Raw genomic sequence first — 22,346 nt, 5'->3', positions numbered from 1 at the left:
CCGAGGTCGTGCCAAAGAGAAGGTAGCTGAGAGGCTTGGAGAGTCCCTGGGCACTGGAGGGGGAGGACCTACAGTCTCTCCAAACACCCCCATGGAGGATCAAGTAGAAGACACGCTGGAGACTGAGGCGTGCATTGGAGTGACTCGTCTGGACTCATCCCGCCCCACCCAAGACATCCAAGGTAAGTGGCATGCGACTGCGACCCTGTCCCATATGAATGGCCATGACCATATAGCCTCCCATAATGTTCCATAGTCATGCCATCGTTGCACATCAGGTAATGCCCTAAAGCATTGTGGGACATGTAGTGTGGCCACAATGTAGAATTACCACAATGCATCCAGACAGGTTCCAAAGTACGCAAAGCCATAGGCAGTCAGGGAATGTCACCCAGCATGCACGTGTGACAGATACATGCAACTAATGAACGTCCACTTCCCCTCACAGGTGGCGCAGACAGCAGCGACAGCAAGAGGCTGCAAATAGATGAGGAAGCACAGGATAAGGAGGAGGTGCCGCCACATACACAGCCTCCAGCCTCTGCCGCAGCAACAACTCCTGCAGCCAGGTCCACCACCAGTGTGCCTCCTGCGTCTGGCGCAGCAACTACTCCCGCAGCCAGGCCCACTACTAGTGTGCCCCCAGCCTCTGCCGCTGCAACTACTCCCGCAGCCAGGCCCACAACTAGTGTGCCCCCAGCCTCTGCCGCAGCAACTACTGCCGCAGCCAGGCCCACTACCAGTGTGCCTCCTGCGTCTGGCGCACCAGCAACGCCTACCGTGACACCACCAGCAGCTGGTGCTTCAACATCAGGGCCCGCGACAGTGGCAACACAGCGGCCACCCACTGTGTCAGGCCAGCAGAGCAGGCGTGGTAGGTCTTGCCTGCAGACCAATGCACCTATCACCAGGAGGGGGAATGGACAGTGGCTGGCGAGAATGAGCGTGGAACGACGCATGCTCCGTATACATCAGCTGCAGGCACGCCGGCAAGGTGCCATACAGCTTCAGCTATACAACATTGGCCGCAATGTGGCCGGAGTGGGGGACCGGATGGACCGCATGACTGCAGCCATGGCAGGTGTAGGGGAGGGAATGGCCCGCATGACTGCAGCCATGAAGGCCAACACTGCTGCAATGACATTGCAGCGCAACGCAGCCCGCCGCGCCACCGTCAGCTATTGACCCGGCTGACGGCCTACACCAGGTCAAATTATGTAATAGGCAATGCCACCTCACAGTTATCGCGCCGGTCCCTTGCGCAGCAGCAGCAGCTCATCCAGTGCTGCGAGGATGTGGCCAGGGTCCTTGAGCACCTGACCACTACCTGCCACTGTTGGGGGTGATGATGCCAGTGAGGGGACATCGAGTGTGAGCAGCCACTCTGCCACACACGTAGGGGCACTCAGGCGCAGCACCAGGCCCACTGCTGGTACACGTGCCTTGGATGAGGATGAGCCACAGATGCGCTTGGGTGGTATGCGCAGGAGGCGCACATGACTTCATAGGACTTGTACAGGCACAGGCTGAGTATAAGCCTGCCCTGTCCTTTCACACAGCAGTATGCTGAAATACTGTTAGCAATGACAAGATTTAAACTGGTACCATTATTGTGAATGAAACAATAATATTTAATTTAGCATCACACATTGGCGTTGTGTCATTATTACATTTTGCATGCATTTGTGATTTGTGGGGTGAGGGTAGAAGGTGCACTAGAAACTGTTCAGTGTGATGTGGTTGCGACGTCTGTGGCCTTCAGCTGGGTTCTCCCCGCGTGCATGGCGCGCATGTGCAGGTGGCCGGTCGTCCCCTTCCGATTCACTGCCAGAGATGTCGACAAGTATCCGGCGATTGGTAGCAATGTTGTGTAGGATAGCACACACAGCCACAATGCGGCAGCACACTTCAGGACTGTAGTACATGGCCCCACCTGTCTTGTGAAGTATGCGGAATCTGCTCTTCAGTAGGCAAGTAGGCCAATTCTTCATATACATATGAGATTGTGCATCCCTCCTCACTCCGTACTTGTTCCATGACTTCTTCTCTTTTGAATACCACATTACCCCCTTGTTTTTTTATTAGAGCGGATCTGATCTGCAAATACTTAAAAAAATCTCTGCGCTCTATATGGTATAGGTGCTGTGCCTTGTCGAAGGTAATTATACCGGTGGCATCTGTGAAATCCCCTAGTTTTAATACCAAGCGCATTCCACCGTTTCATTACCTTGTCATGAAACACCGTCGGCAGTGAGGGATTGTTGAATAAGGGAGGATAGTAATTCATCCTGCCAACACCTAGCCTTTTCCGGCCTGAGGTCCATACTGACATTACGGCCCCCTGTGTCTTGAACTTTACTTTCTTGTAGTAATTTGCCTCACTATATGTTAAAAGCCATCCTTTAGCCGCGGATGTTATAAGCTCATATGTATCTGGAATGCTCTCACTGCCCCTCTACTTGTCTTGAGTAGTACCCCATGAGCCGTATTGCATATTGAAGTACTGCTGCCCAGTAATATAACCTGAAATCTGGTACCGTCAGACCCCCGCTCTTTTGACAAAGACATAAATTTGAAGGCTCTTCGTGTTCTGCCTTTCGCCCAAATAAAGCGATTTGCAACTCCCTCCATCTCTTTAAACCAATTACCATTACATTTTAGTGGGATTGTCCTAAAAAGATATAAAATTTTAGGGAGGGAATAGCATTTTTATTATATTGCAACGGCCTATTATTGTCAAATGCAAATTATTCATTTTGTCTAAATCTTTCCTTGCTTTTTTAAGCACTGGGGCAAGATTCTTCTCTACTAAATTCTTTAAGTCTGAGGTTATCGTTATTCCCAAATAGACCGCTGAATCAGTCACTCTTTGATCTACCAATATAATTTTCTTGTTAACCACAATTTGTGTCTTCCCTTGATTTAATTTATACCCAGATAATGCCCCAAAATATCCGCCTCTCTTTCTATTTCCACCAGCGCAGACACCGGTTCGGGTGATGTAATCGCCAGGTCATCAGCGTAACCTAAGATTTTTGTCTCATGCCCATTTAATATTATCGGCAAGATGTTTCTATTGCAATCTATTCTCCTTATAAAGGAGTCGATGTAGAAGGCAAAGAGTAGCAGGGGCAGCCCTGTCGAGTCCCCCGTCCGATGTTTATTGCCCCGCTTACCTCGCCCATTACTCTAAGTCTAATCGTGGGATTTATATATAGTGCCTGTAGAGCCCTTATACGCCCTTTGCCGACATTTTCCTTCTCTAATGCTGACCATAGGAAACCCCACGAGACCCTATCAAAAGCTTTTACAGCGTCTAGTAAGATAAGGGCCATAGGGTCTCGTGATTCTGCCACACCATCAAATAACGTACAGACTCTCCTGATATTATCTGCGGTGACCCTCCCTGGAATAAACCCATGCTGCCTGGGCGAGATTATCTTTCCGATCATTGCACTCAGCCGACTGGCTAAGATCTTTGAGTAAATTTTTGTGTTGCTGTTCATAAGGCTGATTGGTCTATAAGAGCCTGGTTGAGATGTTTTTTTTTTCAGGAATACCACCATTGTGGCCTCTCCCCAAGATATTGGGGGTTCTGCACCCTTTTGAATTTGGATCAGAAGTTTATATGGATCCCCTTGTAATACAGGAATGAATTTTTTGTAAAACTCGAGTGGGATGAGATCAGTCCCTACCGCCTTGCCGGCAGGTAAGTCATTGACCGTGCCCTGTATTTCCTCGAGAGCGAAACAAGTCTCCATGGGCTCTTTATCCTCAATTACAAATTTCTCAATAGATGCCAACTCCAGGTAATGCTCTATTTCCTCTCTGGCCACCCCCTATCTGCGATATATAGCTCTTGATAAAAGTCTTGAAAAATCACGCAAATCTCCTTAGGTGTGGTAGCTATGACCCTAGTGTTTGATATTAACTCTGAAATATCCCCTCTAGTAGCTGCTTGCCTGGTTCTGATTGCTAATAGGCACCCTACTTGCTCACTATACTCCTATTGCTCCTGTTTCCAGGCTAAAACATTTCCAGCCGCTTTAGATTTGATTGCCAGACCGCTGCCTTGGCTAGGGCTAGTTTCTGTACTATCTCATTGATATCGTCTTTGCGACCAATGGCCTTAGCCAGTTCTTCCTCCAGTGTGATGATCGATCTCATCTTCTAATCCATCCCCGCCTTTTCTGCCTTATTGCGCCTGATGGAATAGCTCAATGTTTCCCCCCTGATACCTGCTTTCAGTGCGTCCCACACTATCCCAGGTTGCGCGGACCCTCTGTTTATTTCGAGAAAATCCTTAAGCCAACTTTCCATATGTGTGACATAATTCCTGTCTTGTAATAGGGCTCTCTTGAATGACCAGCTGGTGAGTTGTACCTGGTTGTTTGAAATTGCTACATCTAATATTAGGGGATTATGGTCCGACATTACCCGTGGCAGCCTATTTATTTTAGAGAGTGATATCAATACTGGTGAGACCAAAAAATAATCCAGGCGTGCTATGTTCTTGTGTGGTGCTGAATAATATGTGCTGCTTCCCCCAGCTGGGTTCTGTTGTTCCCACATATCTATAAGGCCATTATCCTTCATTATTTGAATCAGGGCTCTATGGCTTTTTCTCTTTCGGCCTTTAAATCTGTCAGGGTCATCTTTCCATAGGCCATTAAGCCCATTGATATTTAGATCTCCACACATTATTATTGGGAGAGACCAAGCCGCCATCTGAGTATTAACTTGGTTTAATATTTCTGGATCATCGATTGTGAGGCGTATATAGAGCATAAAGTGAAATTCCATCCCTGTATTTGACATTCCACCATAGCCCAACGACCATATTTGTCTGTGAGTTGTTTTTTTACTGTTACCACCTTGGTTCGTGGTAATATCGCCACCCCCGTGTCCTGGTTCCTTGCGTAGTGTATGTTAGAAGTTGTTAACCCAGCTGTTCCAGTAGGAACTTACGGGAGGCCTCTACATGCGTTTCCTGCAGGCATATTATGTCGGCACGTACTGTTCCTAAATACTCTTTCAGATCCCTACGTTTCCTTGCGTCATTCAAGCCACATATATTTAGTGCAACTATCCGCATTAAGTTTGTTTAAATCCACCTTCTTTTTTCCTATGTACCACACTCCGATTTATTTTATTGACTGATGATGATAATTTTATCTCTCTTTTTACCCCCAGACCCGACCCCGGACCCACCCCCCCCCCTTCGTTAACCCCCCTCCCCCCTCATTCCCCTCCCTCCTCCGCCCCCACAAACAAAAGCAAGCAGACTTAAGGTCTCTGTGATGGTGCCTGGCGGTCGACCTCCATTTGCCGAACTTTTATATATATTCCTTCCTTCATGGTGTGCTTATCTCTGAATCACCCCCCTGGATTCAACCTCTAAATTAAGAATTTCCCCATAAAGTGTTTGACTGTGTAGACTTCCCCTCCCCCTTCCCCCTCTACTCTATTCTACTTCTTTTATCTACCCGTATCTACCCGTATCGTTTCATAGGTATATCAATATCAATATCAATATCCATAACAAAAGTTCAATTTATCATCCATCTTCTCATTTCTCACAGGGGTTCAACATTTCCATTTCCGTTTCCTGGTTTTAATGTGTCCATGTAGGCTTTGGCTTGAATTCGAGATAAAAATACCCTAGTGGTATTTTTACAGGTGATCTTGAGCCTTGCGGAATTCATAAGATACGCCTGGAGGTCCATCTGCCGACATGGTTCTACCACTTCTCTCAGTCGCCAGCGCCTCTCGGCGGTGAAATGGCAGAAGTCAGGGGTAGTAAAGAATGACTGGTTATCATTGGATCGTTTATCATTTGGGCGAGCCTTGGAGTACTCTTCCTCTCTCAGCAGGTAGTTCCCGAAATATACCAATATTGCTCTCGGTCTTGGTGCTCCTTCCTGTGGTCTAGCGTGATTTTTCTTAAAAGCTAGTGGGAATAGGTGGACTCTTTGTATTTCCTTTTCCCACTCCCACTGACTTAGTTCCGGGAAGGCTCCCCTCATTAATTTCAAGACATAGGTCCTGATATCATCCCCTTCTGCCCCTTCTTCAATTCCCAGGACCCTGACATTATTTCGTCTTTGACTATTTTCCAGATCTTCTAATTTCCATTGCACATCCGAGTACTGTTTGTCGTACGAGTTTAGTCTAGCTGAGTCTTTAGCCTGACAATCTTCCAAGAGGCTTGTGCGTTCTTCCAATTGTGCCAGCCTTGTGTTCGTGTCGGTACACATTTTTGCCACCTTCCTCACAGCTCCTTGTAGGTTCTTGGCTGCAAACCCATTCTTTTTTCCCTCTGTCCTTGCCTCTTCCTGGAATTGCTTTATAGATTCCAGTATTGTCCGTAAAGAGGGGGATTCGTCATCTGTCCTTGTTGCTTCCTGTACCGTATGCTCTGGATACACATTGCTGGTGGCTGAATAATCCCAATTTCGAGCTACATCTGAGTGGACTCTGCTAGCTGATCTATTTTTTCCTGGGAGAGAGAGTCCCTTTGTCTCCTTGTCAGCCTTTTTTTCCTTACTGCCGTATCTTTGTCCTTTAATCCTGCCCCAGCCCACACCTCTAAACTAATGGCTGAGCTAGCCTGTGAAACACTTTCACTGTCCTCGGCCTCGGCTTCTGAGGGGATGGGTTCTGATCCATCCGTCACATAAAAAAAGTTATCTCCAAGATCCTGAGTGTCCTCAGCCCCACTAACTCCGCTACTGGCAGTGACCTCCTGGACTAGTGCATTTCGTGATCCTCTGATCCTCGCCTATGGAATCTTCAGGTGCTGCGTTTATGCCTGGCTCCATTATTACCTCCTGCTGGACTGGCCATTCTTGACTTCGTTAGGGAGTTTGAGCAGCGGCACCCCCCGCTCCTTTCTCCGTGCTAACTACAGTGGTCTCGATGTCCACTTCTATATCTCCCCACTCTGCTCCCGGGGTGGTTACTTTCTGTCCTAACTCAGTGGGAACTACTATAGTTAGGGTCTCTTGAGAGCCGACCTGTGCGTCCTTCTTCCCCCTTTGGGCTGTGTTATCTTTATCAGGCGTCAATACGCCTTTTTATACCTGGCCTGTTTGATTAGCTGGAGAAAAAAAGCCAGTTATACTTTTTAGGCCACCAATGTTCGCTTCCCCTGGCTTAGGCCCTCTCCCCCTTGTATTGCTCCATGCCCCTGTGTCATTTCCCTTTTGTTTATCAGCCAGCTCACCTGGGGTATTCTTGGTGCCTTTTCCCGACTGTTTTCCCGGGTATTTAGCCTGTGTTACTGTCTTTTGGGGTGCCCCCCCCTGTTCAGGTTCAAGGATCTTCCCCCGTCCTCCACGGGTATTCTTTGGTGCCATCCTGGCAATTTCTGCAATTTTAGCCGCAAATTCAGCTTCCTCAGCTCTCTGCACCGAGTGGATCGCTAGGAGCGCACTGCTAGTGAAACTCTGGGCTCCGCTGCTCTGGCTGTAGCTGTCTCCACCTCCAACTTCGCCGACTCTGCAAGCTCCACAAGCGCTGCTGACACAGAGAGCAGAATCAGCCTCTCCGCCACCGCGTAAAAGTCTTCCCTGCCGCCGTCTGTCATCAGGTAGGTGTTTCCGTTACAAATACAGTCCTATTCGCTGTGTTTTAGCACACCTTTGCCTCGGTCATTTTTTCAGCATCTGCAGCGATCTTAGCCGCCACCGTCAGCCAGACGCCATCTTGCTTTACAAATCAGCCCAGAATTTATAAATTTGTTAATGAAATATTTGATTTTTTAAAACTAATATTACACGTTTTTTTTTAAAAAGCACAATAATACCATTTCAACACAAAACACCTCTACAATAAATATTTTTTTTTTAATGAAAATAGAGCAAGTTGCTGTTGGGTGCCCTGTGGATAGGACGTTGCTGTACCTGTAGCAGAATAAACAAGTTAATCTCCAGCATCATCCTGCCTCCTGTACTTCTTTACATACTTATTTCTTGATTTTTTGGTTTTCCTGTAGACTTTTGTGGATAGTTTTGGATGGGTTTTTAGGAATATTAGAGTCACATTGGGTGTTCTGTTATTGTCTGGGTTTTTTAGGCTCTTTTTTATAGATACATGTTTAGGAATGGGTGTGTGCAAAGAACTCATAAGTGTTATATCATTTTATTTATTTATGCTATTGGGTGGGCTAAGGTAATTTATTGATTTTATGTATATTGGTTTATTATGTATATGTATGATTTGTTGTGTAGAAAATTTATTATAACAATTATGAGTACAAATATTTGCCTTCATCATGATTTATTTATTGAAATTAGCGTTTAAAGTTGATTTAATGATAGTTAGAAATAAGTATAAATAAATTTTGAGTGTCCTTTTTACAGGGAGGTTAAACATTGCTGTTTAGTGTGGGGCTTTTGAAGTAAGGTTCTTGTGATTGGGTGTAGAAATGCTAGGCCGTGTTTTTTAGCAAAGAGTTTTACTTAACATGCTGGGAGTTCATGCATTTCTTTAGTTTAATAGACATTTTTGGCTTGAGTTATGTTAGGGATTGTTCCTTTCTTAATTCCTGGTATCTTTATTTTTTAGGTATTTCTATGAATTAGAATCCTGAGAAAATCTATTTGTATATATGTATATAGTGATAACTCTAACCACTGGTATATGTAGTAGACCTTTGTACTCACTACCATTCCTATGTGATTCTTCGAGTTTATCCATTTGTATCTCTTCCTTGAGTGACTTTACAACTTGTACATTTGCAATTTTCTGTGTTTGAATCTCTTCCTTGTGTGACTTTACAACTTGAACATTTGCATTTTTTTTCTGTTTGTATCTTTTATGTAACTCATGTAATCCTAAGTCCTTATGTATCGCAACTGGTTCTTATATAAAGCGCTCTGACACCTTAGGCAATGTTCGCGCTATATAAAATGGCATTAAATAAATAAATGTAGATGGCATCTTCTGGAGTTCCTTGGAAGGAAATGTCTCACCCTCTCACTGCATTATTTACATTGGCCTCTTGGGGCATGGTGATTTAATGGACATTCCACTATGGAAGGTAATACTAGGGTTGGTGTAGAAAAGTGCCCTTTTTGTATGCTTACCACCACATTTTGTCTCCAATGCAGACGGTTATGACTCTGATACTGCACTAGAGCCTGCTAACCAGGCCCCAGCGCCAGTGATCTACCACTAAATATGATTCATGTGAATTGTTAACCCCAATAGGCAGAGACTTAAACTCCCTTTGGTACCCAGGGCATGGGTGTTAAAGTAGTCACCACGTCTTGAAGTACATATTGTGCCACCCTGAGTGACCAAAGTGAACAGATGACAGCAAGCCTGTCACAAGTAGTGCAAAGTGCTTAAACTCAACTGTGCCATCACTATGAGCACTATTTTTAATGTATGTCAGTCACCCCTAAAGGTAGACTTCCTGAGCCCAGTAGGCTGGGTTCATCATATTAGAGGTGTGGACATATGAGTGCAAGCTAATATATGTCCCTATAGTAGCCTCCTTCCAGGAGAACGATTGTACAAATGCACAACAGGTCTCGCTGCATAGAAGTCCATTATCATGGCGTTGTGAATACAAACAAACCGATTTGAACTTTGTTCTAAAAATTCATAACATGGTCATTTGAGACATTTGGATCTGATATTATATAAATATCATGAGGAATACTTGTTTATTGTGAACTCACAGAAATGAAGGGCAATTAGCACATGAATTACAATGTGTAATGGCAGGGGTATTTGTAGAGGCCCACTGATGAAACAACCTTGATGTCATGAAACACGTGTTGGCCAGTTTCAAATCACGAAAAGAATTAAAAATCCTTTTTGGAAGAAAGTTGCCAGCCGGGCAGGTAAAAAAATTGGATTGTCACCCCTAGAATGCTAGTCACACCCCTAGGGTGGTCCACCTGGCCTGTACAGCCAAGGCCATTTCTGTCATTTTTAGAGTTGAGGCTTCTGGGTAGAAAAGATGCTGCGCTCCACAGGAGATGGTCACCTCAGGGGCAGATTAGTAGCTAGGACTAGTAGCTCATTGGCTACCAGCACCCATGCCCCTAACACATTTCCAATTATCATTCGTGAGAAATCTTCAGCAAAGACTTCAGTGGTTGGTTAATACCCTAGTACAATGCAGACTTTATTTTGTTTGTCTTATTTAAGCTTTTCAGCAACTAGTTTCTTGATGTTGTTGACTGGTATTCTAATAACTTGGGTTAAGTGTGTTTTTTATAAAGGCAGATGCTAAAAAAAAATCTAAAAAAAACAAGGAGAGTTTGCTGCACACTGAGATTGCTCTTAGGTTTTTATGAAACTGCTCCCTCATTTGCTTGCTCTGCATATCTAAGCATATTCATTTGTGAAAATTGAAAAATTATGAAGTTCTTATTTGAAACTGACATTTCTTTAACTTCTAAAGCTCAGCCTGGCACATACTCACACTTGATCATTAATACCAAGAATATATGGCATTTAGATTTTCAGGCAAAGAACTACCTGTCGGATGTCAAACAGGAGACCACGGAACTGATTGTCGCCCTCCACAAGAACACTTCTACTCTCATGTCGAAGCCTGACACCAAGGGTGAGTGAAGGGCTTTCATATCATATGCTCATGGTACTGTGTTGTAATGTATTGATGCACTGTGGTGGAAGCTTAGCAGCAGAGAAAAAAGACAGTAAAGACTCACTGAGAAGGATGCGGTGCTCATGATATGCAGTTCTCGCTGCTCGTCTTCTTTAAAAAAATATTCAGACTATTCAAGACTAGATATTGAAGATGCCTCTTTTTCTAAATCTAACTTTGATCATGGAAGGTCAAGTGGAGATGTGCCTTGTATTTATTTGCTTTAGCATTGCAAACATTTGTTTGAAATGTTGCCTAATCGATTAGATCCAGTCGGTTCGGTTCGAAATAATTGATACATTTATGTGGCAGCAATGGTCAAAATAACTGTTGTTCACTATAAATCTGGAGAAACTTTAGTGCATATTACCAAGCAATAGCGATAATTATTGCTATTGCTTGGTTAGCGTGAAAAAAATATCGCCGAGCTGCGGCGATTTTTATCGCAGATAAACCTTGGTATTACCAAGGTTTATCGCAAATGCGATAAAAATCGGCCGCAATGCATGAATATCGCTGAAAAGTCAGCGATATTCATGCATTAGCGAGCTAATGCTCTTAGCCATGTTATCCACCTCCCACTGGATAACATGGCTAAGAACTGCTCAGGGCAGGTGTTAGCTTTTGGAGATATTCGCGCTTAGCGCGAATATCTCCAAAAGTTGGTAATAGGAGATAGCGATGTTAGCGACTGTTTCCAGTCGCTAACATCTTGGCACGCCCACTTTGCATGTCATTAGTGATAAATATCACTGACATGCAAAGTGGGGCCCAAGATGGTCGCTATCTCCTACTAGCTGTCTCTAACTGGTGTTAGCGACAGCTAGGTAATAGGGAGATCATTTTATCTCCGCTTTCTTGGCTTTTAAAGCCAAAAAATCGGAGATAAACCCCCTTGATAATATGCCCCTTTATTCTTCCACACTTATGGTTCCCACACCTTGTGAATAGCATGGGGAACAACTGGGTTTTCAACAGCGGAACCTACAAAGGCTCCATCGTCAGAAACCCTCTTCCTCAGACTCACCCTCCAAATGGTTGACAGACTAAGATATACCCAAGATATCCTTGGTATGTGTTTCTTCTGTTTGCAACCTGAACTACAGGTGTGAAGATTGTGAACAGAAAACAGCAACAGTGGCTCCCATACTCTGGGAGTAAACTACAAGCATATCACGACCATTGCTGTTTTGTTTTCACTGACACAATGTACTGCTTTTGGGATTTGTTTTGTGAAACAATATCAAATCTGGTCGAGAGGCCATATTATTGCAGTCCATTCACTTGTGACACTTTCAGCTGAATGGAAGGAGTACTTTTGGTGTAAATTCCCTTCCAGAATTTAGCTGGTGGACTGCTGCAGTGCAAGTAGCTCTGGTTCGGATTTTAAAAGTAATGACTGTAAATCTTGTGGACACTGTCATAGCCAACACTTACTGATGTAGAAAAACCTCAAAAGGCACAAATTAATTTTGAAGTTGGGCATGATAAATCAAACAATGACCTGACATTGGGCAAAATAATGTGCATTAAATATAGGAAAGCAGAGGACAATTCATTAGACCACTTAATATGGTCAGAAATGCCTTGTTGCTAAGTTACCTGGACGAATTCTTAAACAGATTGTAAATAAGAGAGCTTAGGGCTGTCCCAGTCACCTTAAGCAAATTCAAAAATCATTTAAACAAATATATGCTGCAGCTATCTCATCTTCAAGATAAAAAGATCTTTCAAAATGCTCCCATGTCTTGATGATTTCGAAAAACGATCACACCACAGAAAGGCAACTATACATTGGCAAATGTTACTCAAAAACAAATACTCATGGTTTGATGGTCTTTCAAATCTAAACATGATTCTAACGTAGGCTAATTGGTTTTTGACTTACTGTTTCAGACTGAGCAATCAAGTCCCTCAAACAATCTATTATTGAATGTCGTATGTTATAGTGATTATTTGGTGCTCGAAAAGAACATTAGGCTTATTGAAGCCATGTACTTTACTATCCTCGATTCGGCTGCAGTGATTTTGGCTGGTATCTTAGTGTACAATCCCCCCAACGCTTCAGCCTCCTCCTTAATGTTACTATTACACTTGATAGCGGATCTTTCCCTCAAACATACGCACTTTATAGTGCTTGGTGATTTCAATCTTCATGTTGAAAACTCTTCATGCTCTCAGGCTACTCATCTATTAGAAACTCTGCAGGGTCTGACCTTAAACCAATTCGTTCAGGGCCCGACTCACATAGCGCGCCATACTCTCGACTTAATATTTTCTAATCACCCTGGCATCACAGTTCATTCCTCTCTTCCCCTTACTTGGTCTGACCATTACTTTCTCCCTTTTGATCTAATTCTCCCCTCATTACCCAGTCCTGTAGCACTTGGCAGGGAGTACGGGAGAAAATGGCACAAAGTCACCTGTGCTGCATTGGATCCTTTATTCTCTTACCAACCAGACCCTCTGTCTAATGATCTTGATGAAAGAGTGGCTAAATTTAATTCCTCTCTGCTGCTTGCCACTGACGCCATTGCCCCTTTACAATCTATTACTTCCGCCAGATCCCGACCGCCTGCTCCTTGGATCTCTCCTGCCCTGCGTGAGGAAAAGAGCCACTGTAAAAAGTTAGAACGCAAATTGCGGCAAACCTATGACTCTGAGTCTAAAATTATTTACAAGACTGCTCAAAAAAACTTTCTAAAACTAAAACGATCCACCATGAGAGACTTTTTTGCCTCACAAATCAAGAACGCAGATAACTCTTCCAAAACTCTTTTTAGTATTGTAAAGGATTTTGTTAATCCCCCTGCTATGGTGCCTCAGAGTACCTCTAGCCAGGCCCTATGTAATGGACTGTCAGATTACTTTCAAGATAAAATTAGCAATATTACGTCTTCTTTCTCTCCTCTATTGACCCCCCCCTATTTCCAGTGACAGGGACCCTGAGAAAGTGTCATTGGTGTCCTTCAAAGAGTTAACTATTGAGTCTGCATTGAGTCTGCTTGCCCAGTGCAAATCTGGCTCCCCTTTAGACCCGGTCCCTGCTAAGGTGATGGGCAATTTGGCACCCCTATTGGTCAGTCCACTTCTTTCTATTTGGAACACATCACTGTGCACAGGCCAATTTCCGACTGTGTGGAAGGAGGCAATGTTAGTTCCCATTCTGAAGAAAGTGGATGCGGACCCGGGGCAATTTAGTAACTACCGCCCCATCTCCCTCCTCCCTAAACCGGCTAAAATCCTGTAAAAGGCTGTTCAGAAACAACTGGCGGAATATTTAGAAACTAATCTATTGCTATACGACTCACAGTCGGGATTTAGAACTGGTTTTAGTACTGAGACTGCTCTTTTGGAGGTCTCTGAGATGATCCGGGAGTGTGTGGATAGGGGCGAGGAGGCCATGTTGGTCCTCCTCGACCTATCCGCCGCTTTTGACACGGTATCCCACGAGATACTATTGGATCGTCTGAGTCAGACAGGAATGGGTGGCGCTGTTCTGACCTGGATTGGCTCCTTTCTCAAAGGACAGACTCAGAAGGTCCTTCTTAGACCTTTTGAATCAGAGAGTAAACCCCTCCTTTGTGTCGTGCCTCAGGGCTCTGCTCTGAGTCCTCTTTTTTTTACGTGTATCTTGCTCCATTGGCTAAGGTGGTGGAATCTTGGGAGGTCAGAGTGATCTCTTATGCTGATGACACCCAGCTTGTCTTTTCATTTAGAGATCACTCTGACTCCAGTTTTGTAAGTTTTTGCCATTGCCTTGGCAATATATGCTCCTGGATGACCTCTAATCATCTCAGGCTCAACACTGATAAGACGGAGGTCTTATTTTTTAATCAGAAAACCACGCTGCCTGCCATTCTGTGGTGGCCGACTGTGCTTAATCCTCCCCCCACCCCAGTCCAAACAGTACGTAAACTGGGCTTTCAATTTGATAACGCTCTATCCTGTAAAGCTCAAATCAATAAGGTCATGGCAGCGTGCTTCGGGAAACTACGTATGATTAGAAAGATCTTTCCTTACCTACCGCTGGATGCCTGTAGAACCATCATCCATGCCCTGATCACCTCACACTTGGATTACGCCAACAGTCTCTATGCCGGTGCCCCCCTGTACCAAATTGAACGTTTGCAGATCGTTCAAAATACGGCGGCGAGACTGATTGGCAACATCCCTTATCGACAGTCTGTCGCATCCTATTGTAAGAAGCTACATTGGCTCCCCATCGCCTGTCGCATTCAGTTCAAGATGCTGACTCTTGCTTTTCGGGCCCTTAATGGTCGGGCCCGGGATACTTGAGAAAGAGACTTATACTATCCCAATCGGCCAGATCCCTGAGGTCGAACAACTTGCGTCTCTTGGTTGTCCCTCGCTTTCGCCGTTCCAGAATGGGTGGCAGAGCGTTTGGTGTAATGACCGCTAAACTCTGGAACAGCCTCCCACTTGACCTTAGGTTTATTTCCTCTGAATCTCTTTTCCGGAGCAAACTAAAAACTTGGTTGTTCACCATCTCTTAAAGTGTTTCTCTTTTCCAAGTCTGCAGTCTACAGCGCGGGACACCCCTGTTGGGGGTAGCCGTGCGCTTTACAAGCTTCAAAAATAAATAAATAAATTAGAAGAGCCTAGGTCGCGAGATGGGAGATACCGCTGGATGTTTAGGGGAATAAAAGCGGGGCCACGTCCTGACAAGGCTTTGTGGATGGTACAGCCCAGTTTAAACAGACAGCGTTGGGAAATAGGTAACCAATGCAGACTTTTCGGCAGTGGCTTCACATGGGAGTGCTTAGGCTGTCCAAGAATGAGTCTGGCCACCTGATTCTGGGCACGTTGCAAGCAAAGTGCTTGGTAGGCAGGGATACCCACGTAAAGGGAGTTGGCGTAATCGATACATGAGATGACCAGTGCAAGAACCACCTGGGTCAAGGCTTCGGTGGAGAGGAACCTGCTAATTTTCCTAATTTTGCGCAGATGATAAAAGCATGCGGAGACCACCGAGCTGACCTGGGTCTTCATGGTAAGATCACAACTGATCATGATCCCCAGGCTTTTTCCAGACAAAGCCGGGGCAGGAGGGCTTCCATATGAAATGGGCCAAAAGTTTGAGTTCCACGGGTTGACCACGCCACCCGTAAGAATCAGCTCTGTTTTGTCTGGATTTAGTTTGAGTTGATTGGCATTCATCCAATCGCTGATGAAAACATTATAGATTGAAAATTGGAGATAGAAGAGGTGGATGGATCAATGTTAAAGATCAGCAGAAGGTCATCAGCATAGTTGAACACCACAACCTTCCTTTTGCGCAAGGCAGTAATCAGGGAAGGATGTACAGATTAAAAAGTAGAGGTGATAGGGCGGAGCCCTGTGGGACCCCACATGTCAGTTTAGTTTGTTCTGCCCTGAAACCAGTCAGGCGAATAGATTGAAAACGATTGCTGCGAAAGGAGGTCATCCATCCTAGTGACAGGCCCTTGAGCCCGGAACTGTTGACACAGTCGACCAAAATCTGATGGTCGACCGTGTCAAAGGCAGGTGATAGGTCAAGGAGCACCAGGGCCTGAGTAGTACCCTGGTCCGCTCCCTTCCGTAGCTCATCCAAGACTGATAGGACTACAGTTTCGGTGGAATGTTCAGGTCTAAAACCTGCTTGGTGGGGGTCCAGATAGCAGGTCTGTTCAACAAACGAGCTAAGGCTGTTGGCGACATGGGCTTCCATAACCTTACTTAACCCTTTCGATGCTGATGACGAGCTCAGCTCATCATGATGCACGGTTGAGCTGTGCTGATGACGAGCTGAGCTCGTCATGAAACCATTGCAATAATGAAATATCAGCACAGGAGGGGAAAACACCTAGCAGCCAAGGTGTTAAGTAGGGTAGCAGAGAAATGGGACGGTAATTGCCCGGTACCTGCGGATCTATGCTGGTTGTTTTTTTAAAATAGGGACAACCTCAGCCATCTTAAATAGATCTGGAACAATCCCTTGAGCAAGGGAATTGTTGATAAGCGATAGGGGAGGGTCTGGGCAGCGTAAAAAAACTTCCTGGAGATTGCGAGGGGGACAGCTGTCCATAAGGCAGCCAGAGCCAATTTTCTTGAGAAGACCGTAGACAATGTCCTTAGTGACAGGAGGGAAGTGGTCCAAAACATCACTGTTAGGCTCAAACCATAAGTAAGGCAAAGGATATAAAAGTTTAGAAATGCTTGCCTTAATGATAATCATTTTTTCAGCAAAGAAGTGATTAAGTGAGTCACACCGGTGTTGAGAGGGAGTGGGTTTCGCAGTAACTCTTTCTAGTTTAGAAAGTTCATCCACTATCGAGACAATTTGCTTGGTTTTTTTGGTGGAGTTTAAAATTTTGGATAAGAAATACTCAGCCTTGCTCTGAAGGATCAGTGCTTTATAATCTTTAAATAAAGATAAAAATGTAGCTTTAAGACTGGGGCAATAGTTGCGTCGCCATTTTCATTCCGCTTGCCTGAGGGTTAATTTCTTAGCCTTCAGCTCTGTTGAGAACCAGCGTTGTGCATCATGGGGCCTCTTTATTTCCACTTCCCTCAGAGGGGCTAGGTTGTCTCTGGCCTCATCCAACCAAGTGTTAATTTTGGCCGCTTGAGTAGGGAGCGACTCCTTCCCTGCTCTAGGTGCAACAGCAATTAGCCTGAAGCAAAAGTCATCCATGTCCACTTTGTTCCAGTTTCTGGCTAAGAAATGAGCGGAGGGGATGATAAAGGAGGCCAGATGATGATCCGACCAGGGGCACGGGGCCACTTGTAGATGAAGGATGTCCAGGTTGGCGGTCCAGACCTGGTCGAGAGTATGCCCTATGACATGGGTGGCGACTTTTATATGTCGGGTGCAATTCATTCCCATTAGTAGTTCAGAGAATTCAAGCGAGCATGGGCTTTCATGTATATTGTTGGGCCAGCAATTGATGTCCCTAACAATCAATACACGAGCGTTGTTAACCACCAGCTCGGCAATCCTGTCAGCCACCAACTGGGGGAATGTGGTCATATGGGAAGGGGGTCGACAGAGTAACACACAGATGAAAGAGAGATCCTGAGACTCAAATTTTAAAGAAAGGCTATCAACTAGGGGGATGCCTAAAGGGACCAGGGAGGTCATTTTGTGTTTCTGTTTAATGACAGCTGCCACCCCTCCTTCCACCTTCCCTGCAGGTCGATCAGCCCGAAGAATGTAGTCGTTATCGGGAAGTGCCGCAAGAATATCAGGACCTGATTCGTCTGTCAGCCATGTTTCAGAGATAAGGAGGATATCCGGTTTAGCAGTGTCCAGCAGGTGGAATATCTTGTGCTGGTGTTTCACCATAGAGCGAGTGTTGAGGTAACATATTGATAGTCCATTTTGTGACTGAAGTGTAGGGCTGGGGGGGCCCTTGAACATTTGTTGTTAGGAGAGGGCTCTTGGTCGGTACCTTTTAACCGCAGAGTGGAGAGGAGGTTCCACTCCCGGTAAATCCCAAGTGAATCTAAAGTGTTCTTGGTGTGCGGGCTAATATCCGCAGTTCCTTGCCAGAGTTTAAATTCTGGTAAGGAATATCTTAAAATTCGGGCATAGCGAATGGTCCATGGCCCCGTATGGGCACGGACAGGCTCAGACCGGCTTGCCTGTGGCCGTACGTATTCTATGTCAAGTATGTACCTTATGACTGTCTGCTCAATTCTACCTCTGCTTCTGTTCAATAAAATATTTTAAACAAAAAGAAAAAATACCCACCCCAAATAGGAATAGTTTCAATCTCACCTTTTAGTTTTAAATTACTAATATCTCCACTTAGCTTCTTTAATATAGCACCCAGCTGCCCTTTTTACCACGTTATTATAAAAATTAATCAAAACCAGTGTACAGTTTGCGTCCGTGTGTATTAGGGTGATTTGGTAATAGGTTTCAGAGCCGACCATCTCGATGTTATGTGCCCCTAACAAGCTTGAGACACATACACATAATCCCCCTTTAGATCTTCCACTCGGTGATTTCAATAGCAGGTGTACGAAATGTTTTAAATCCATTAATGTGTACTTTATCGATGACCCATGTTTCTTGCAAGCACAAAACATCAAAACTGCTAATAAAATTAAGCCAAACTGGATCATTCACTTTATTCCTTAGGCCCGCTATATTCCAAAAAAGGATTCTACATGCTCCTGCTAGTTGTTTCTGTGTAATCTTGCCTCGATAAAATCCTCACTATTAGGGTTACGTTCTCCTTTGTCCACTCGCTCAACTTGGATCAAACAGGACAGGGTGGATACACTTGGTTTTTCAGCAATATGGTCATTCTCTTTCTCTAGCGGATTCCGATGGGTTGGTTGTCAGTTATTTTCATCCAAGGTAGTTAGAGGCCCAAATCTATTTGACACTGCTAGATTATAGCGGCGACCATCCAAGCACTGTCAATAGGACACATAATTTTTAGGTACAGTTGGGCATGATGGCTGATAAAAAAAAGCCCAGTGGCAGAACTTGGATACCAGTATTATTAGGGTTTGGTTTTTGTGTTTCCCTTACCAAGGCAGGTGATCCAAAATAAAGTTTACTGTTGTTTCCTACCCAATTAATTCTCCTCACCATCTTAAATTCCCTGAAAAGTACATTGGTCAGACCGGTCCTATTTCCCAACCAATTTATAGATATATTTCTTAGGGCAGGCCAGGTTTTCTTTGCTGCTAAAGGAAGCGGGGGGACATTGGCTAAAATAATAGTATACAGTGTGGCAGCCGGTGGCAGGTTAAGTGTTTGTGCACTATGCGTCACCCCAGGGGCATTGTTAATCATTGTGCCCGTCTCTTTGGATCTGTGCGCCTTACTCTCTAGTGGGGTACTACTTCCTGTGTGCACAAATACTCCTTGTGCTCCCTTTACTGGCCGGGGAATAGTTTTTAAAACTCCCTTCTCTGGAAGTGTGTGCGCACCCAATGGCTTCTGAATTTTCTTGCGTGGCCTTATTCTGAGCTGCTAGGACTTTCTCTAGACCTACTTCAATGTTATCCACTCTGCCAGCGAGAGTATTCATGGTTTGGCCCTCGTCACCAGCCGTCTGGACTACGGGAATACCCTCTACGCCGGAACCGCAGCCAAACTCCAGACAAGACTCCAGCGCATTCAGAACGTCTCAGCACGACTCATCCTGGACATCCCTCGCCGCAGCCACATCTCTGCCCACCTGAAAGACCTTCACTGGCTCCCCGTCAACTAGAGGATCACGATCAAACTCCTCACCCACGCACACAAGGCTCTCCACGACACGGGCCCGAAGTACCTCAACAGCTGCCTCACATTCTACACACCCACCCGCCAACTCCGCTCCGCCAGCCTTGCCCTCGCCTCCGTCCCACGATATCGGAAATCCACCATCGGAGGAAGATCCTTCTCCTACCTGGCAGCCAAGACATGAAACTCCCTCCCCACTCACCTTCGGCTGACCCAAGACCATCTCTCCTTCAGGAAACAACTCAAGACCTGGCTGTTCGAGCAGTAGCGACCCCCTCCCCTCAGCACCTTGAGACCCTTACGGGTGAGTAGCGCGCTATACAAATTCGATGATTGATTGATTGATTGATTGATTGAATACCAAACTCCTTTAAGTCTTTAATAACCAAGGACAGATTAGCCGGTTCACGTATAGACTCATTACAGGCGTTTTTCTACTGCGGGGCACTTACGATGCCTACTTCCCTCTGCATTTTATTTTTTGCACCCTGCAGTTTCCCCTGCAATGTCCCCTGTAACTTTCTTGGGTGGGTCTTAGTTAATCTGGGGTTAGGAGTAGAAGTTGGATGGATTGTAACTATACCTTCTACAGTATTGTTGGGTATCCTTGAATTTGTGTATTTACAGGTTTTTTAGGCGGTTGGCGGGTAGACAATCCTTTTCTAATTCCCCAAGAGAATTGTCATCAGAAAATTCCTGAATACACCCATTATTCCGCTGCCACAGGGGAATATCGCCAGGGAGATCTTACTCCACCACCTCTGCGTATTGACATAATACTATCTGTTGTTTTTGTGATAGTAATTGTGGATCCACAGAATCAATATTTAGTGTTTCCTCCAGGGAGATTGTCTGTCTTTCAATATCTCTGACTGCTCCTGTTAAATAGTTCAGCAAAGTTATGTTGATCTTCCTATGCTTACTTGGTGTTTTCGATGTATGGCTCATTGCCTGCTTCCTTTTCCCCATAGTATTGGTCAATTAATTACCTACTGTAACTGTAAACTACAAATCAGTATCCTTGAGAGAAAGGGTCAGCCAATACATATACTATACACTAGCCTTACCCGACAAAATGTAAAGTGCAATGTGCGTTTTCCTCTAGTAATATCAAAGTCCAGAAAGGAAAAGCGCAAATACTGTCACTAGATTACAGTTATCATCTGATCATTATTAAATAATGGAGATTTCAGAAACTGTACAAATACTGTTATAAAGTTAAGAGAATGAAACGAGCAAAGTGAAAAAATACAAAGTCCAAATATACGAGCGGCAGAGTTCATTAAGGTGCAAATTATACGTTTTTTTAGGTTGCTGATAAGTGTCAGTATTCACAACCTACAACCAAATACAAATAGTGGAGCACTCAAGTTGGTCGGTCACAGTACCTTTCACGAGGCAGAATCATAGATGTTAGAGTAAAGGCCCTGCCCAGCCTCTTCCTGGCAATGACGGGCAAGGATTGGCCCGCCCTTGGCCTGGGCTTCGCGCGTGCTTGTCCCACGCTGCAGTGTGCCTGTGAGCCTCTTAACATAGCTCCTGGCCCACAGCGTGACGTCCCGAGCAGGCGCCTCCCCAAAGCCTGCTGGGAGATATAGTTTGGGTGCCTGGCTTGATGCAGGAAAGCCGTTTTCCTCACGGCTGCTGGTAAAGGGCTGCAGGTAAAAGGCTGTCTCCACTAGGGGTCAAGAAAAAAAGATCCTACCCCTCACGGCAAATCTCCACTATTGAGCGCATCACCCATGCACTCATAACCAGCAGATTGGACTAAAGAAACACCCTCTATGCCGGAATCAACAAATCGTTGCTCCGAAAACACCAGACCATCTAAAACACCACTGCCAGACTTGTCCCCTGCATCCTACGACATGACCACATCTCCATGCACCTACAAGACCTTAATTGGCTCCCCATTGAGAAGAAAAGAACTTTAAACCTACTCACTCACAGCTACAAATCCCTCCATGACACCAGAACCCATTACCTCAACTAAAGAATCTCCACGCACTCAAGAGAAGCCTCCACTCCGATGACTTCGCCCTCGCCAAAACCCCTGCATACACAGAGCCAGAGCGGGTTGAAGAGCCTATTCCCACATCGCAGCAAAGACCTGGAAAAAGCTCCTGGTCTACAACAAACGTTCCACCACTCTGCATACCTTCAGGAAGAGCCTCAAGACCGGGCTCTTTGCGTGACTTGGAGCTGTACAACTCCCCCCCCCCCTCCCCCAGCGCTTTTAGACCCTCACAGGTAGGTAGCACGCTTCACAAATCCCTGATTGATTGATTGATTGAGAGTGCAAACCTCTTAGTGCAGGCCAGGCAGTCCTTCTTTTTGTAGGTTCAGGCAGGAATCTGAGTTGCTGGGTAGCTCTCCCATATATATCCTTTATCTTGGGCTTACAGGCAGGGGGCACCTCTGACCAATTGGGTATCGAGTGCCAGCCATAGGCATGACAACTTCCTCCAAAGTGTGGTATATTCTTGT

General features: G+C 45.2%; 1 protein-coding gene across 2 annotated transcripts in view; it reads left to right on the top strand.

The window, feature by feature from the left end:
• Positions 1-22,346, top strand: part of LOC147726039 (CD209 antigen-like protein C) — a 583,514-nt gene that overhangs the window by 162,644 nt on the left and 398,524 nt on the right. For both annotated transcript variants that reach the window (XM_086960156.1, XM_086960155.1), the window contains one exon: positions 10,478-10,585. In XM_086960156.1, coding sequence (XP_086816282.1) covers positions 10,478-10,585 — 108 coding nt within the window. The remainder of the gene's footprint in view (positions 1-10,477; positions 10,586-22,346) is intronic.

Source organism: Lissotriton vulgaris, chromosome 3_1 (genome assembly GCF_964263255.1).
Source record: "Lissotriton vulgaris chromosome 3_1, aLisVul1.2, whole genome shotgun sequence".
Classification (NCBI taxonomy): Eukaryota; Metazoa; Chordata; class Amphibia; order Caudata; family Salamandridae; genus Lissotriton; species Lissotriton vulgaris.
Note: the sequence above shows the minus strand (reverse complement) of the source record. Positions and strands in the feature narration are given on the sequence as shown.